The sequence below is a fragment of the Onychostoma macrolepis genome, chromosome 24 (assembly GCF_012432095.1).
Source record: "Onychostoma macrolepis isolate SWU-2019 chromosome 24, ASM1243209v1, whole genome shotgun sequence".
Taxonomy (NCBI): domain Eukaryota; kingdom Metazoa; phylum Chordata; class Actinopteri; order Cypriniformes; family Cyprinidae; genus Onychostoma; species Onychostoma macrolepis.
The window spans coordinates 8,142,474-8,160,539 of record NC_081178.1 but is presented as its reverse complement, the minus strand read 5'-3'; the positions used below and the strand labels follow the sequence as shown (position 1 = coordinate 8,160,539).

Sequence of the window (18,066 nt, the reverse complement as noted above, 5' to 3'; positions counted from 1 at the left end):
AGAGTTATAGCTGTAGCGTTCTTGCATCGAGAAGCGAGCGTTCAGAAATCCCTTTAGACGAATGCAGGGTTGCTCCAAGGAGCAAGGACAGTCATAACTCACTGACATGATACAGCACCTCCCTTCAGTAACATGGAGGTCAGTGGGGCAGGTCTGGGGATTTGTGTGTTTATACCTAAATAAACTTAAATTCAGGAAGGTAACAAGCTGGCTTGCAGCTCTGTCTGTTTGTGTATGGATAAACAGAGAAAAATACAGCGCAGGTAATGACCGAGGGAGAGATTCAGCCTGGTGGGGGTCCGCAAATCATTTTGAAACGTGACAAACATCATAAAATTGCATCAGGCATGTCCAAGGCAACCATTCAGCATCTCACTGTTGCCATGAGTCACAACAGATGCAATGCAACAGCATATGTGAATCACAGACACAAAATGCAAGCGCTTGTGATGCTGAAGTTTAAACTGACAGCAGGTTGTGTACAGATCAACTAAAGTACAATATTTGAGACTTGACTTTTCTGAAAAAAAACTCTGCAAAGGTCCTTTGCAAATCCTGCAAACTCTGCAAAGGTCAAAGGGCACAGCAAAGGATCATAATTCAACCACGGGACACAAATGGTCTCCAAAACGTGCACGGGAACCCTTGTGAAAATGTAGTAGGCCTACACTTAAGTTGACTTAACTTAAAAAAACGTTGCCTTAAATTTTTAAGTAAATGATCATTAAAAAAATAAGTTAATTGAATTGTCAACTTTTTTTTTTTTATTATTATGTACTTAATAATTTTAAGGCAACGGGTTTCCTCAATTTTTTTAAGTTAAGTCAACTTTCACTTTTTACAGTGTATTATATTTTAAAAGAACATATTTAAGTGCAAACTGAATGTTTTCAGATGCTTAATTTGATATTATTTACAATTAAATTTTTTAAAAAGTATTAGTTTAAATGTATTAAATTCAATTAGTGCTTTTTGACCCACTTAAAAAGGACTTAAGTACATTTTTATATGTAATTTCATAATCCTATTGTCTTTGAAATATGGTTAAAGTGAACTGTTGAATATAGTGACAAGCATTAAAAAATATACTTTTTTTTAACTTTTATATATTTTTAAACCTTTATAATGTATTAACTTACTTTAAAGTATTACAAAAGATTTAGTACTTCAAAGTAAAGCATTTAATTCGACATTATTACAAAGTGCAGTTTTTAAGCATACTTGAGCGTTAAATAGTGTTCTCTATATAAGTACACTTGAGTGGTCTTTTATTTCATTAATAATATATTATCTGCAAGCAGTTTTTTTTAAATATTCTTTGAGATTTAATAAGTGCACATTCAATATAATTCACACTTCTTTTTAAAAAGCCTGTATAGTACAACAATGCAAAAATCTCAGTTTACCACACTAAAATTGCCACCTGCCACTGAAAACTAAACACAAATATCCAAATTAAACTTCAGAAAGCACTCAGAAAGATATATTTGTGTCTATTTTTGTATTAATTCAAAATATAGGAAAATCACTGAACCTATTGCTTATGTACACAAAAGTGCATGCGGGTTTATCCGGGTTGATTACATGCAAAAGTATGTGTGTACATAGTGACATTGCTGGCTTTTTGACCTTTACATCAGTCATTTATTTACCAACATTTTAAGAGCAGTAAATGTGGTTAAATACTCTTAATAGTTTACTGATTTAAACTTGAATGACCATAAATGTCAATATGACAGTTAATTTTGGCCATTTTATGAGTGACAAGAAGTTCCAACCCCGAATTCCATATTAATCCTCGATACAAGATTCATAAAACATCGAAACCTACATTCTGTTCATGGATGCATGCTATAAAGAGCTTTCTCAACATTTGGACGTTTTCAAAGTGTTCATCTCTATGGCTCAAGATTGTTTACCCTCATGCATATTTCACATATACCTGTTAAAATCTCAGGAAACTGGCAAAAATGCCACGATGTAACAAATTATGCTTGCATGTCCGTTGTAGAGCCTGTGTTCCCCACTGATAAATATCGTTTATATATTCATAGGATTACTCAGTAATGACACTGATCTGATAATGACAGTAAACAGCTAATTAGCAGGTAATTACTCAGTGGCTCCAGCACAGGAAGAAACAGAGATGTAACTTTTCAACATAGCTTGAGCTGACTGAACCAAAATACTGTTTATTGTACAGGGATTACTTTTTAATCTAATAATTATACTTACTTCTTAGTATTTTATTAGCAAAATAATAAGCTAGAAACCTGACATTGTGTAAAATTTCACATCTGTCACTCTCACTATCTGTGTCTATACAGGATCAGTTCTAATCATCATTAGTTCATTAAAAGACTTTGTGTTTCTCTAAACATTCATTTAGGAAAGCCACACATTAACTGACTGTCATCTGTGGCTCTTTAAGCCATTAGAGATGATGACTGACTCCATGTTTAACTCAGTCAGGTGTGGCCAATTGAAATATGGTCCACACCTGGTCAAAACATGTTCACTGCTATTTGAGGAGGTGGTTGATTTGAATATAATGATGCTGATTAGGATTAACAAGTGCTAACATTAATTCTCCTGAGAATCAGGAAACTTTATACATTTAGCTAATATCTCAGAGACCATGCAGTATGTGATAATAATAAAATACTATATTTTAATATTTTATGCTTATTTTGCAATATTTACTATAAACCAAAAAAATACAATACCGGTAATATAAATAAATTATAATACCAAGATATCATCAGATATGACAGATTGTTTTAAATATGTACATATTAATCAAAGACATAAATACAATACATTACCACACATGCCAGGATCCTAAATTATGATATCATGGACTTATGAAAGTAAATATTTGGGACCGTAGCAATAATAATAATAACAACAGCAAACAAATAAAACATTATTTAATAAATATAAATAAAATGCAAATAAACTTTTGCAAGATTTCAGAATATTACATTTTTTTTGCAACATATATGTTTAAAAATGAATATATTCAGTAAACACAAGACAAAAACACCTTTTTTCCCTTCGATAAAATAACCTTAATAATAACCTAATAATCATGTTCAAATCCATGTCCACAACTTTTGGCTTGTAATCTGTGGGAGAATATCATCAGTATCGTCAAATATGAACTTACAGGCATGTTTATCCGAAGCGATCTCCTTTTTCTTGAATTTTTCTTCTCATCTTTCTTCTTAGGATCCATTGCAGTGCTGCCCATTTCCCAGAATAATGTGTTGTTCTTTGGCAAAGGCTTATTTAACGCTGGCAACGAGAACACTATCCATTGCTCCTTTATGAGAGCAACAGAATAATAATTTTCAGTAATATTAAAAATATATTTTTTGATTTATCAGGCTCTCGTACGAAATAATATTGGATTAATTTCTGTCGGTGTCTAAAAAAAAAACACTTGCTCTATCAGAGAAGAAAGAAACTTACGCACGAACAGAAAAGGTGAAGAGGATGAGATGCTCTCCGGTTCTCCGTGAGGAAGCATCAGCGCGCGCGTGTACCGAGCTTGGCGAAACCCGCGCCGCATCCTCCTGTCACTCAAATAACGTAGCGTGCAGGGGGCTGGGCTTGGATTAATGTTCGGTTACTACGGTTACAAGCGCTGATGCTGCAGAGACCAGAAACAAGGTAGAAGAGAAAAAATGTAACAAACTGTTACAAACTTTAAACAATGAGTCAATTATGAAACAGCAAAAAACAGCTATATGAATATAAAAGCTATAAAAGACGTGATACAGCCAATAACACACACACACACACACACACACACACACTATACACGAGATAACTTGCTCCAGTTAATATGTAAGCTTGCCTGCCTGACCTTTATGAAAATATGCATGTCCTGACAACACAACCCATCAGTTAAAATCACATATAAATATTTATCTCTATATCTTTCTATATTTATCAATGTATATATGTAATAAAAGATCTGAAACCCATTTTTAAACAACAAATGTTGGGTTGAATATTAACATCTATAAATAAATTTGACATTTATTTCTCCTGTTATTAAACTCTTATCTCTAAATTACAGGCAGGTGAGCAGAACTCAAACACATTAAGAACACTGTTGTTACATGCTGCCATCTAGCGATGAATACTATGCTGTGAGATGAAAATAATTATTTCACACAGGAAATATTGCTTTTCACGCTGAACAAACTAAAAGGTCATTTAAAGGTCAGTATTTAAGTATTAGCACATATAAGCCAAATTCATTTTTTTTTTTTTTTTTTGCTTCACACTATTCAATGTTAATAAAAGCAGTTGATGTCAGTCTGTCAGTCAGTCAGACAGACAGACAGACAGACAGACAGACAGACAGACAGACAGACAGACAGACAGACAGACAGACAGACAGACAGACAGACAGATAGATAGATAGATAGATAGATAGATAGATAGATAGATAGATAGATAGATAGATAGATAGATAGATAGATAGATAGATAGATAGATAGTTGTAAACAACCCACTATCCACTTGCATTCTACTCTGTTGGCCCGTAGAGGGCGCTATACACACACACACACACATAGAAATACATAGAAATACATTCTGATTAAAGTTTAACTAACTACAAGAGAAAAAGGGCTCAGCATGACAGTTTCACAAAATAAAAACGTGATGCTACCCAAGTCTCAAACTTGAAGCAACTGGTCTGACCCACTATTGCAGTCTGGGCCGTAAAACACAATATTCCGGATCTCTGTGCAGCGCGACAGAATATATTAATGAAAATGATTCAGTGAAAAGTTCCGAAAGCGTTTTGTTTTGAACAATGTTACTGATATTAGACCCCATATGCTGATACTGCACACTTCTCGTGGTCCAGGTCCGGTTCTGTGCTCGCAGTAATCAGATCTGTGGGTGGATCTTCCTCTTCTCCGCCGGCTGTTGCTTCAGTCATACTTTCACAAAAAACCCGGCCGTTGAAATAAAGGATAAAATTGATGCCATCATATTTATTTACACCATCCATTCGTGCGCACTTATATTTAATAATTAGTCTTATATAGAAAAGTTAAAGATGGATTTTAACGTGAAGAGACTGGCAGCGGACGCTGGTACTTTATTCAGTCGGGCGGTGCAAGTAAGTGCAAATTCAGATTCGCTGTAAAGAAGTTTTATTTAAGTTTTATTTCAACACGTTGATCCTAAACAACTTAATTTTTGGCGCTTCTAATGAATTCTAATGTACATCATGCTGCATTTCTGTATCTTTCTTTCTCTATTATTCTGGGCCTCTCTTTCTCGTGCTGTAAATCTGTTTTGTTCAGCGACTTCGCAGTCTTATATATATATATATATATATATATATATATATTATTATTATTATTTGACTGCAAAAGGAAACATTAAATGCTCGGTTATGTCTTTTAGCAATGTATACTTTGTTATATGGCCAAAATACACTGACATTTTCACTTTTTGTCCAGGTTCAGTTTGCGAGGCTAACGCTAACTAGCTAAAGCAGAGTTTAATCCGGCAGAGCTCAGCACATCCACACACAAAGGCTGTGTGCTAAAACCTACTGAGCTGTCTAGCTAGACAATATTTTTAGCCATCAGCATAGAGATGGTCATATTTGTTGATGACGTGGAAAAAGGAAAAAAAAAAAAAAAACCGCGGATATGTTGCTCAAAAATGCTGCTCACTAGGAATTGAGACACAAAGCACTCTGGCAAAACAAACGCCTCAAGTGTCAAACACTTGATATGCCTGTTATTGGGAGTATAATTTTAAAATTAGATAAATGTTTGGACATTTCCTTTCATTTAAATCTGTCAGGAATACTTTTATGTATTTCTAGATACTTTTATTTTGTGTGTTGATGTGTAACTTCATCAAAAAGTTGAACATTAGAACGTGTTAGACTGTGACAGCACTTTAAATTTGTCTGAATTTACCTTGTTTAAGATTTGTGGCAGTAATATAGGCAAACGTATGCTCCTCAAATTAAAAAAAAAAAGTTCTGTTGTCTTTACAAACAGTTCACAGAAGAAAAATTCGGCCAGGCTGAGAAGACTGAGTTGGATGCACATTTGGAGAATCTCCTCACCAGAGCTGAAACCACTAAACACTGGACAGAGAAGATTTTGAAGCAGACAGAAGTGTTACTGCAACCAAACCCAAGTAAGATCCATTCAGTGATTAGATGATTCGTTAGCATCGACATCTGCATCTAATTAGTTAGGTTTCCAGGACTTACTGGTATTTGTATGTTTTAATGGTACAATTTCAATAGCAGTTTTTTTTCTCTCTCTCAGAAGGTTCATCTTCCTTGGAAACCATTCAAGTTTATTCTTTTCCTCATATTGTTTAAATCTCACAGAAATATCAGAAAGTCTATGTAACCATAACTACAGCTGCTCTCCTCACTATGGTGCCACACCACTTTAAAAAAAATCAGCAGGACAGAGAACAAACACAACAGGAGGGAACAAACAGCTGATCAAAACACAAAACTAGCATGTACACCTGTCTACTCAATCACATCTAGAAAATCACGTTCCTTTTCTCATCTTTTTGTATTTAGAGATTGCTTTGCAAGGAGGACACCGTGTTGCTTTTAGTATTTAATTATTTTAATTATTTAAAAATGTATTATTTTTTTTATTTGTTATTAGTCATGTCATAGACTGAAAAAAAGGAAACGTTAACATCTAAATTAATTGGTTTTAAAGGTAAAAATATTATTGAACACCACTGAATCTACCTAAATACTTTGTTACACCAAAAGCTTGATATATATAAACAAAATCAAAGAATTAAGAAGTTTTATGTGGCATTGATCCATAGTCCTAATGTGTAACACAGGCTTGCATTGTAATGTTATTGTTACTATCTGCAATTTCAGATGTCAGAATAGAAGAATTCCTGTATGAAAAACTGGACAAAAAGGTGCCCACACGGATGAACAACCATGAGCTTCTGGGTCAGTCCATGATCGACTCTGGGAATGAATTTGGGCCTGGAACAGCCTACGGTATGCATCAAACACAAGGGCAACATAGTGCCCTAATTACCCATAGTACCTCATTCAATAATAGTACTCAATTGCTGTGTGCCAATACCCCATTTCCCCTTGCTTGAACGTAAACGGCTACTAAAATACTAGTAGTCTGTAAATTAGATGTGAAAGCCCATTTACTTAAGAGAATAGCCTCTAGACATGTCATAATTTTGTTAAAATATTGATTTGGTCTGTGCCTGTCCACAGGAAACGCTCTGATAAAGTGCGGCGAGACGGAGAACCAGATTGGAGGAGCAGAGCGAGAGTTAATTCAGAGCTCTGCCATCAATTTCCTCACGCCTTTCCGCAACTTTTTAGAGGGAGACTTCAAGACTATATTGGTGAGATCAGGGAACCATAACAACATTTTATTAAATTTTTTTATGTACGCTAGCTTTCAAAAGTCCAGAGTCAATAAAAAAATTAAAAACTTATTCAGCAACTGTGCATTAAATTGATCAAAAGTGACAGTAAAAAAATGTGACATTGTGTTAAGTATCTATTTTAAATGAATACTGTTGTTTTGTTTTTACAACAAAAAAATATTAAGCAGTACAATTGTTTAAATTTTAATAATAATAAATGTTTTTGAGCACCAAAAAAGTATATTAAAATGATTTTTGAAGGATCATGTGATACAAAAAACTCAGCTCTGCCATCACAGGAATAAATTACATTTTTAAAATATATGAAAAAAACAGTAAAACAGTAATTTTAAACTGTAGTAATATTTCACAACATTACTGTTTTTACTGCGTGAGAGACTTATTTCAAAAACACAAAAAATCATACTGAGATTAAACTTAAAGATTAAATTTAAACTGAGATGCATAAATCAGATTTTGATTCTAATTTTAATCAGCTTTGTAAATATTGGATTTAATGAGTATTTTTGTTTTGTTTTTTGCCATTCAAACTACAAAAAAAATAAATAAATTAATTAATTAATTTGAAGTGGATACACTAAAAAAGACCAGACAAATTTTGCAAACTGTCTGAATAAAACACATGGTTCATTGTTTTGTTAAGAGGTCAAAAACCATTCGAACGTGTGTGAAGCTGCAACAGCTTTAACTTAAAGAATGTCTGAGAGTTTTTAACAATAAAAATGTAACAAACCAAACTCGTCTGCTCCTCTACAGAAAGAGCGCAAACTGCTTCAGAACAAACGACTGGACCTTGATGCTGCAAAGACCAAGCTAAAGAAAGCCAAAATGGCTGATGCCAGAGCTCTGGTGAGTTATTATTGCTTTTATGTGATTTAGAATCGCATTTTCTCCTTAAATACAACTTGGCGTCAATGAGTCTCCTATTGGAACTACTTTACAAATATAAGCTACAGCCTAGACAACTAATAATCAGAGCCGGCACTTGCCATCTTGCCTAAATGCATTCTTGACTGTCTCTTGTTTTTGCGTCGGCTCACGGTAGCCCCTCCGAACTACCCCTCCACCAGGGGACGCTGGTTATGTTGCCAATTTCTCCTTCATGGTGAATTTCCTCCATGTGAAGTGGCAGAAGGTTGGTCTGTGTCTTTCACTCAAGTGCCAAGCAGTGTTCTGCTTTAGAAGAGTCACCTTTAAGACACGCTAGTTCCTCTTTAAGCTGTTGATTAAGCTCTTTTGTCCCGGATATTAGCAGCGTGTGTGTTCCCAGGTTCCTTTTTTGATGTGCATATAGAGTTTGGAAAGAGGATATCTATGTTTGCTCAACATCGTGATGACATTTCAAAACTGCTCTTCGCCCTTGGCCCCAGTTTCACAAGAGAAGTAAAGAAGTGCTTCAAGATCTCCTCATGACCAGCACTCAACCTACACACACTATATACACCACTTAAACACTTCAGTACCATAACAAACAGCTGCCCTCTTCCAAAATAGGAAGTGTTTAGTTTGCTTCGATTCGCTGTGAATTGTGCAAGTAATGAACAAATAATCCATGTTTCCCTGCGGCAGCAGTGTTTTGTGTTGAGTCCCTAATCACGCTAACCATAGTTTTTGACAAAATACCATGTTTTAATTATTATTACTATGATAAAATTGGGTTAAATTGGTATTAGCGTCACTGTAATCAAAATAAGAAATTAAAATGACTCTGAAAGTGTCTTTCTGAAAGACATCACATGATTTTTTAATGTTTTAATCACAATAACATGGCATTTTGTGATAGATTTTCCTCAGTGATGTTAGCTGCTAATGGATGTTTAGTGTTAACACTCATTCTGTTAATATCACTGTTTTTAAATGCTGTGCAGATGTGGGCAGAGGAAGTGACGAAGGTAAGAAGAATGTTCTGCCATTTTGGGTCAGCTGTGAATCTTGGCGCTAATGTGAAAACTGCAGTCTGTGTCATGATTAGTTTCTCTCTTCAGTGGAGAAGCTGGAAAAATAGCCTAATGTTTTTGTTCCAACTTTTTGTGTTTGCAAGGCTTTTTTCTGTGTCTGTAATTTCCAACACAATTTTAAGTTTCTGGTGTCATACAAGATTCCTCAGTACATGATCAAAAACATCAAAATATCCTGTTCTAGCTAATCAAAGGAACATTTCTTTAAAAAATTAGCAATGTGCTAAGCTAGTAAGCTAAGGTGTTGGCTTGCTAACTCATTATTGCTAACTTGATTCCAGGTTCAGTTTGCGAGGCTAACGCTAACTAGCTAAAGCAGAGTTTAATCCGGCAGAGCTCAGCACATCCACACACAAAGGCTGTGTGCTAAAACCTACTGAGTAAGCTAAGGTGTTGGCTTGCTAACTCATTATTGCTAACTTGATTCTTTTTATTGTCACTGTACAAGTACAGCGACATTATAGCTGTCCTTACATTGCTGTCACATATAGCTTAGTTAACAATACAATACAAAGACAAATAGCACACAAAAACAAGTACAAACAAGGCGATAGTGTGAAATTAAGCCTTATCTGCAATACAAACAATGATAAAGAGTGTGCCATTAACAATACAATACAAAGGCAAGCAATGCACAAAAACCAGTACAAGGCAATAGTGCAAAGTTAAGCCTTATGAAATATTGTATTGTACACATTATTGCACAATTGGCATGTAATAAAATATATACGTATTGCATTGTTTGCATTCTGAAGGCTCAACTGGATGAACAGATGTTGGAATATTGCACAGTAGACATGATATTGCACACTATGAAAGAGTTTAATGCAACAGAATGTAAACAGAAAAGAGCAATATAAAGTGTAAACATACACTGAGATATACAAGGGGTATTAACCCATGTAGTTTGAGATATAAAATGTCCCATCAAATTGGTGCGTGTCTCAGTTTTATGTACAGTGCTCAGCATAAATGAGTACACCCCCTCTAAAACGTAACAAATTCAGCAATTACTCTTTTCTTAGATGACATGTTAGGATTCTTTGGAGATATAATGTTCCATCAAGCCTGCTTGATCAATTACCAAAGAAGAATGTCAAAATTATTCAGCAAAATAAGATTTTCTTATCAAAGTGATAAAATGTTGTGTTGCAAAAATGAGTACACCCTCCTGAAAATGACTAAAATAAAAAAAAAGTGTATAGGTTTAAGGTTATTTTTGATCAACAGGTAAGTATATTGAACCAAAACTTTTAAAGACAAGTAATTTCCTGACAATTAAAAGTGTTATATAGCCCATTGAATCATACCACTTGAACTGCCAGGTGACTTATTTCTTAGCATAAAAGAGGACAATGTTACAAGAGGAATACCAAATTATTGTTTTAAGTGTGAAAATATAGCAGAAGTAGCACCGACATTCAAAAACAATGGACTTGTGACAAGGCTCCTGAAATAATCAGGTCTTCACTTTAAGTTTTCATTTAGTGATGAGTGAATTTTTGCTAGAAAAGAGCAGGAGAAATAACATGCAAGTGTCTCCGAGCCGGCAAAAGCTATGAAAAGAGTGACACTTTATCTCACAGAGTATGACGCAGCATGCAGAAGTGACATGCATGGTTGTTGTCACCACTAGAATTACCTACTGTAGCCAAAGCAGAATAAACTCATTTAACCTCTTCCAAGGCCCATATTTACAAAATAGAGACTTCTGGGAATCTATACTCTGGTCTCAAGAGACCAAGTCAATCATTTCAGATCCAAAAGCATCCAAAATGTTCTGGTGTTGCTAGAGGAGGAGTACAGTGAGAAGTGCTTGGTACCCACAGTGACGTTCAGTGGTAGTAAAGCTCTTATATAAGGATGAGTGAGTGCTGAAGGTGTGAGGGAGTTGTGCTTTATCAACGCTGTCATGAATTCACACACTACTGTGTGATGGAATACAAAAACCCTCCCCTCATTCCCTGCATTATTGGGCATTTTTTCAGCATGCCAATGAAGATATTCATTCTCCCAAGGTGAAAATCCTTCAGTGGACATGTATTTCACTCAATCTTAGTGCTCTTGAGCAGTTTTGGGGGATTCTGTAGAGACCAGCTGAGCAAAACTCCCCATTAAAGACCAGAGCATTCAAGGAGGTGGTCCTCCAGGAGTTAAACAGGACAGATGTGAAAATTTGTCATGACCTTGTACACTCAGTGCCAAGAGGGTCAGAGCAGTATACTTAAAGTTCTGGAGGACATACTAAGTACTAGAATATTATATATTTGCTGAATTAAATCTAGTTTGTACTCATTTCTGCAATCCTTCATTTAATCAAAATTGGCTAATTTACTTATCTTACAGAAAATATTGGCATATATTAGTTTTTATTAAGTATATGTTTAATACATTTCAATTTTGCCATCTTTCCATGAATTATATTACTGATCATTAAGAAAATACATCTTTATATTTATTCAGAGGGGGTGTACTAATTTATGCTGTGCACTGTATGTGTGTATGCCACAATGTTCAGCTCCCATGTGAAGAAGGCAAACTGAAAATACAAAGTAGATTTAAGATCCAAACATGACACTGACTTTACTGAGACTGAATGGCCTATCATTTGTTTTCTTTTAATATTCTGTAATGACCACACTAGTATTATTTTAGTATTCTTTTAGTTAATAATATTTCGAATTTTAAATTGGTTTTATGTATATTTTCAGTTTTCATTTTAATTTTTGTTTGTTTTAATATTTTTTTTCTGTCATTTTTATTAGTTTATTATTTTTTTTATTAGTCTTTTAATTTTAATTACTTTTGACCACACCAGTATCATTTTAGTTAATAATATTTTGAATTGTTTTTTGTGTATATTTTTGGTTTTTATTTTGATTTTAGTTTGTCATTTTATTAGTTTATTATTTTTTTATTAGTATTTTAACTTTAATTACTTTTGACCACAGCTGTATTGTTTTTAGTATTCTCTTAGTTAATAGTATTTTGAATTGTTTTTGTGTATATTTTCAGTAATTCGTCAAGTAATTTTTATTAGTTTTTTATTATTTTATAAGTTTAATTACCTTTTCAGTTTTAGTGACTTTAATACTGAAGTTCTAAGTTATTTTATTGAATTTAGTTGCTATGCAGCATTTCTGATTTTCATTGTTTGTTTGTTTTTTCATCTAATATTTTTTGTTTTTTAATATTAAATTTTATTTGTTTTAGTTAACAACATACTGCATCCAACATCCCCATATTTCCCTTATACTGCATTCACTTAATCATCTCAGCGAAAGCAATATGTTATCCACGTATTTTCAACTTACTTATAACGCGTATTGAAACACTACTCATTTTGACATACTGCTTTTTCACATACTAAGGAAGTGGACACATTCGGACACGGGTTAGAGATACAACTTCTCTGAGGATTTATACAGAGCTTCCTTAATATCTAAATGCTGACTTTCAACTAGTTGACTTTGAAAATATGTAGTTTTTGCACATCACTAGCAGACTCCTGAAGACTGGTTTTCTCTTTAAAACCAGTCAACAATATCTGTTTGAAAATGCACTGGCTATTTTTTTTCAGTTCCCAGTTGCTTTGTTCCCTTTGAACAGTGTGAGGCCTTTTAAGTGCACTAGTTGTGATGAATCTCACATCACCCGTGAAACCTTCCCTGACTATCTCTCTCTCTCTCTTTCAGGCCGAGCAGGACCTGAAGATGACACAGAGCGAGTTTGACAGACAGGCAGAGATCACCAGGCTTCTTCTGGAAGGAATCAGCAGTACGCATGTGAGCTCATCTGAAAACCTGCCGCCCACTGAGCCGCCTGCCAATTAAATTCTCACAACCCTTCAGTTTTACTCTGCGATCCCAAGGCCTGATCTATAACAAACCATATCATCTTTTTTTGTCCTAGGCCCATCATCTTCGCTGTCTAAATGACTTTGTGGAGGCTCAGATGACATATTACGCTCAGTGTTACCAGTACATGGTCGACCTCCAAAAGCAGCTGGGAAAGTAAGACATTTTTATCAGTATGTAATTTCCCTTTTTATAATAATTAAAATGATTATATAACTCATTTGGACTTTCTTTTCCCCTCCAGCTTCCCTTCGGCTTTCTCTCCCAACAACAACCAGTCGACGGCCAGCGGCGCGGCCAGCATCTCTGTACCCATCCTGCCACTCTCAGGCCCTCTTCCTGCCAACACAGCCAATGCGTCTTCAGGTTTCACAGAGCTGCAAAACTTCAGTGGGAGCCGTAAAGCGCGGGTGCTGTACGATTACGATGCCGCGGGCAGCAACGAGCTCTCCTTATTGGCTGATGAGGTGAGCGGCCCATTTTTAATTTGTACAACAGTCTCTTGGTTTGAATGCGCACTTAGGCTATGTTCACACTTGGCGTCTTTTTTGAAGCTGCCAGCGTCTGTTTTACATTACGATCCTATGGAGTAAACCATGTTTTCAAAAAAGTCCTGAGCGCTTTTTAAAACGCCACCAAGTTGAAAAAAGTTTTCTGAAAAAAACCTCCCTGTGTCAAGCGCCTTTTTGACAGCTGACCAATGACAAGCGAGTGGCGAGTCGTTTCCATAATAACAAAAACAACAAGAAAAAAGAAGATAGCCGGTAGACAGATCATACAAGTTTCGGAGCACAAGGAGTTGTATGATATCAGCACAAAACTCTATCTAGTCTAAAATATGCCGCAAACCGTGCATCATCCAACCGGAGCTCCTGGACTAAATTGTTGGAAGCACCATACAGTTTCCTTCCCCGTATAATGTCATGCTCCCACAAACGTCGTGAACCGACATTACCCTCCCCGTTAACTTCAAAAGCCGACATTTCTGCAGCACACAGCGCTAGGCTACCGTTGCAGCTGTTGTTATAGCAACAAAAGACGCCCTCGGCTGCTATTTGTAACCAAAACGCTGCCAGCTTTTTATTTTACTAAAAAAGCGCTCGTCAACTTTTTGTGAAGGCGCTAACTTGTCTTTTATTTCAGGTGATTATGGTGAGCAGCGTTCCAGGCATGGACTCTGATTGGCTGATGGGTGAACGTGGGAATCAGAAGGGAAAAGTGCCTATTACTTATTTGGAGCTGCTAAATTAAGAGAAAAAACAAGTGTTGTTGGAACCAGAAATGTATAGTGTATTCCAGCTGTGCTGCGTACCATATATACAACCTTGACGTCTAGTGCTGCTCGCATGCAACAGTATTTTATCGGATGTGACGTCTTGCAGCTCCAGAATGGGAAGAGGTTCTAACCGGATGAGTGTTTACAAATGAATTAATGCAGTTTTTTTATTTTTTTTTTTTATGCTTTTGATGTGACATGCCAAGCAAAAACCAAGCAAGAGTGTCTTATTTGAGTATTTACATGTGTTTACAACAAGTAAGTATTAAGACTGATTGTCATTTTTATGAATTTTAAAGTGGTTTCCATTATGTACATGAACTCATTTCAGGTTGTAGAACATTTCAGAGGAATTCCTGTAGAGGTGGAGACGTAAATATGCCATAATTTATTTTCAGGGTCTCATATAAAGACCCCATCGTAGCTGACATGTGCCTCGACTATTATCTTCTGCGGTTTACATTTCTCTTTATTGCGTTAAAAGTTTGAGCACACAAAGAAAATGCTTTATTTGCACGCAGACAGCCTTTCCTGTTATGAATTATGAAACTGTGTCCTTTATATACATGCAGTCTTCATAAACCACATCAAGCATACATCCAGTTATGATGCAAGTATTCAATTCATGATAAAAGTGAATTCTATTTACTGATAACAGTACTTTTTTTTTTATACCTATGTGCCTTACATTTGTCTTGGAGTTTATGTTTTTAAACTGTTTAAAGCAAAAAAAGAAGACGTTGTTGAGAGATGAGTGCTAATTTTACGCATAATGTGCCATCCCAATAAAAGCACAATTTTTTAGTTTTCTCTTATATTTACAGTATAACTACAAAAGCAAAGGTTATCTAACTGCTTAAATTCTGTGATTACTACCATAGATTCATAAACAATGGTTTTGTTACATAATAAACAAAAATGCGTGTAGTTTTTACCCTTCTGTTTTGATTTTGAATTGTCTCGTCTCATTTCATGTGCTGTTCAGAATATATATTTAATCATTTCTACAGTATACTTAAGAGTTAATAAACTCAAGATGTGTTTTGCTTCTGACGGCACCCATTCGCTGCAGGAGATCCATTGGTTTAATTTAATGCTAAATTTCTTCAAATCTATTCTGATGAGGAAAGAAACTCATTTACATCTTGGATGGCCTGAGGGTGAATACATTTTCAGCAAATTTTCATTTTTGGGTGAACTATTCAAGGCACTAAATAAAAGAGTTTTATTTCAAAGATGACAACTGGACACCATTGAATTAAATATTGGGTAAATTGGAAACAGTACAGCACACTACTATATAATTGCATAATGCGTACTGTTTCACGTTCTGTTTTCAAGAAAAACAGTAAGCAGTGTGTTATCGTTGTCGAAATATGAATGTGCCTAATTGTTCTCTCAGATGTCAGCAGAGGTCAGGCTTTTCACTCGTTAGTCATTTTTTGGTTTCTGAATGAATATTTTGGAATCGGAAAGTACCTTAAAGTTACACATAATGTGCAATAATTCGTACATTAATATTATTAAATGTACCTGTATAGGGCATTTCTTGAACATAGCCTACCTCTCTTCATTGAACAGAAGAGTCGACGACTCCCATTCATTGGCAAATATAAATCATGCGTACATATAACATGCTGTTGTTTATGTATGGTGCAGATGATAGGCTCATGTGTTGGTCTTGCTCTTGTGTAAACAGTGCGTGGATGGGTCAGCGAGGGGAGGGTTAAGGGGAAGTTGTGCTGAACAGGCTGTTGACTTCCTGTACTGTTGTAGCTCTGCAGGCGTTCATTCTTGCTGTCCGTTACTCAGCCTCACATGCCGAGAGGGCAATGCTCAGTTCCTTCCCGAAAACAGCAATGTGAGAGCCGACCTGCGAAGTGCTCCTTTCTGCTTCTGCAAAAAAAATAAATAAATAAATAAAAAATAACTCAAGCTTGATGAACAGTGAGACTTTCAAATGTTTATGTAGCTCCGAAGACTACACAAAAATATAAAATAGCTACACTTATGTAAAAAAAAATCTAAATACACAAAATCTATCTTTTATACACATATATAAATGTAATATGTATAATATATACACACACACACACACACACATGTCTGGTTTGTTAGTCTTGTGGGGACTCTCCATAGGCGTAATGCTTTTTCTAGTGTACAGACCTAAACCTACCCCTTACAGGAAACTTTCTGCATTTTTAGATTTTCAAAAAACTTAATTCTGTGTGATTTATTAGCTTGTTTACCCGTAGGTGACACGACACACACACACACACATGTGCCAGTTTGAAATGTCATTAATTTTCATTTTAACGTTTAAACTAAAAATGAGTAAAAATACTAAATAAAATACAAATAAATGTAAAAATCAAATAAAAATTATTAAAATAAAAACATTATGGCCTGGTTTCACAGACAGGTTTTAGGTTAAACCAGGATTAGGCCAAAGTTCAAATAGGACATTTAAGTAGCTTTTATAAATATGCCTTAGATAAAAAACATTACTGGTGTGCATCTTGAGGCAAAACAATGAATCGGACATATTTTAAGATCACTCAAGTGCAAGTTTCTTTCAGTTAAAATAGACCATGCATTTTAGTCTGGGACTAGGCTTAAGCCTTGTCTATGAATAAAAAATTAATTACATTCTAACTATGATTTGATAATACTCATATAGTCATATGTATAAATGTTATGTTTTAATCATTAATCTCTGGGCTCAAAACTTTACCAAAATATGAATGTGAATAGTTATCATAAAAATATTTAGATTGTACTCCAACATACCTCACATAATATTATAATTGTAAAAAAGCACTATGACAATGCTCCATGATCAATAGATAGATAGATTGGTAGATAGATAGATACTGTAGTATGAATCTGAAAGTGTTTACAAATGTTGGTATATTTTTTAACCTGATTTTAATTCACAATCTGTCAATCTAGTTCCTCACTCAAATATCACTAAAAAAAAAAACTCAAATTGGTTTTAATGGCCACATCACACTCAACCACATCACGAGATTTCCCTCTGGTATAAATAAAATGATTCATAATGAAAATGAAATACAAAAGCAATGCCTACTGACAATAATAATAATAAATGAAGCAATAACATACTTATGTTTGCTTTCCCATACAATCCAAATTCTCACAGAAGAAAACAGCATAAACATCTGGATAAAAAATATGATTTTGGTTGAACATAACTCTGTTTTAAGTGTTTCTAAAAGAGCATTTCTTCTTTGGAGAATGTTATCGACAAAAATTCAACATTTATTCTTACTTAAAAATAATCTCAAAGTCATTAAGGTTCAGTTGAAGCTTGAATACTGAGAGATATCTGAAGGCCTACCCATAAAACCCCTACTTCCCTCAACCCGTTTTAAACAGTGTTTTCAGGACTGAATTTGATCCAAACGGTGGCAGATATGCCTCTGAGCCCTTGCCTGTGACTGCGCTCCCTAGTTTCTCTTTTTCTCTCTCTTTCTCTGTTCAAACCGCCATGACCTAG

At 35.0% G+C, this 18,066-nt stretch overlaps 2 protein-coding genes across 6 annotated transcripts in view; one reads left to right on the top strand and one right to left on the bottom strand.

Annotated features, from left to right (window-relative positions):
- The window catches only part of prkag2a (protein kinase, AMP-activated, gamma 2 non-catalytic subunit a), a 73,480-nt gene extending 57,267 nt beyond the window's left edge, over window positions 1-16,213 (bottom strand). For 2 of the 4 annotated variants that reach the window (XR_009269007.1, XM_058764878.1), the window contains exons 1-3: window positions 4,688-4,812; window positions 3,479-3,655; window positions 3,170-3,325 (exon numbers count right to left, since the gene is read on the bottom strand). Coding sequence is in view for 2 of the 4 variants with exons in the window: in XM_058764878.1 (XP_058620861.1) it covers window positions 3,170-3,325; window positions 3,479-3,574 (252 nt within the window). In the remaining 2 variants the exon portion in view is untranslated. Of the gene's footprint in view, window positions 1-3,169; window positions 3,326-3,474; window positions 3,656-4,687; window positions 4,813-16,110 lie in introns of those variants that run through there. The other 2 variants (XM_058764879.1, XM_058764880.1) reach the window with 2 other exon arrangements.
- Window positions 4,911-15,486, top strand: sh3glb1a (SH3-domain GRB2-like endophilin B1a). 2 transcript variants are annotated; one of them, XM_058764886.1, is made up of 10 exons: window positions 4,911-5,146; window positions 6,048-6,189; window positions 6,914-7,042; window positions 7,277-7,410; window positions 8,212-8,304; window positions 8,501-8,590; window positions 13,109-13,198; window positions 13,326-13,426; window positions 13,515-13,737; window positions 14,414-15,486. In XM_058764886.1, the coding sequence occupies exons 1-10, from the start codon at window positions 5,084-5,086 to the stop codon at window positions 14,519-14,521; spliced, it is 1,173 nt and encodes a 390-aa protein (XP_058620869.1). In that variant the 5' UTR covers window positions 4,911-5,083; the 3' UTR covers window positions 14,522-15,486. The 2 variants fall into 2 exon arrangements, with proteins under 2 accessions (XP_058620869.1, XP_058620868.1); XM_058764885.1 differs by lacking the exon at window positions 8,501-8,590 and having other exon boundaries at window positions 4,919-5,146.
- Window positions 16,214-18,066: the final 1,853 nt, after the last annotated feature.

Bases quoted from the DNA above. Each gene is read 5' to 3' on its own strand.
- sh3glb1a (XM_058764886.1), top strand. From the start codon at position 5,084: ATGGATTTTAACGTGAAGAGACTGGCAGCGGACGCTGGTACTTTATTC. The intron at 5,147-6,047 runs GTAAGTGCAAAT...CTTTACAAACAG, and splicing joins TATTCAGTCGGGCGGTGCAA to TTCACAGAAGAAAAATTCGG. The intron at 6,190-6,913 runs GTAAGATCCATT...CTGCAATTTCAG, and splicing joins GTTACTGCAACCAAACCCAA to ATGTCAGAATAGAAGAATTC.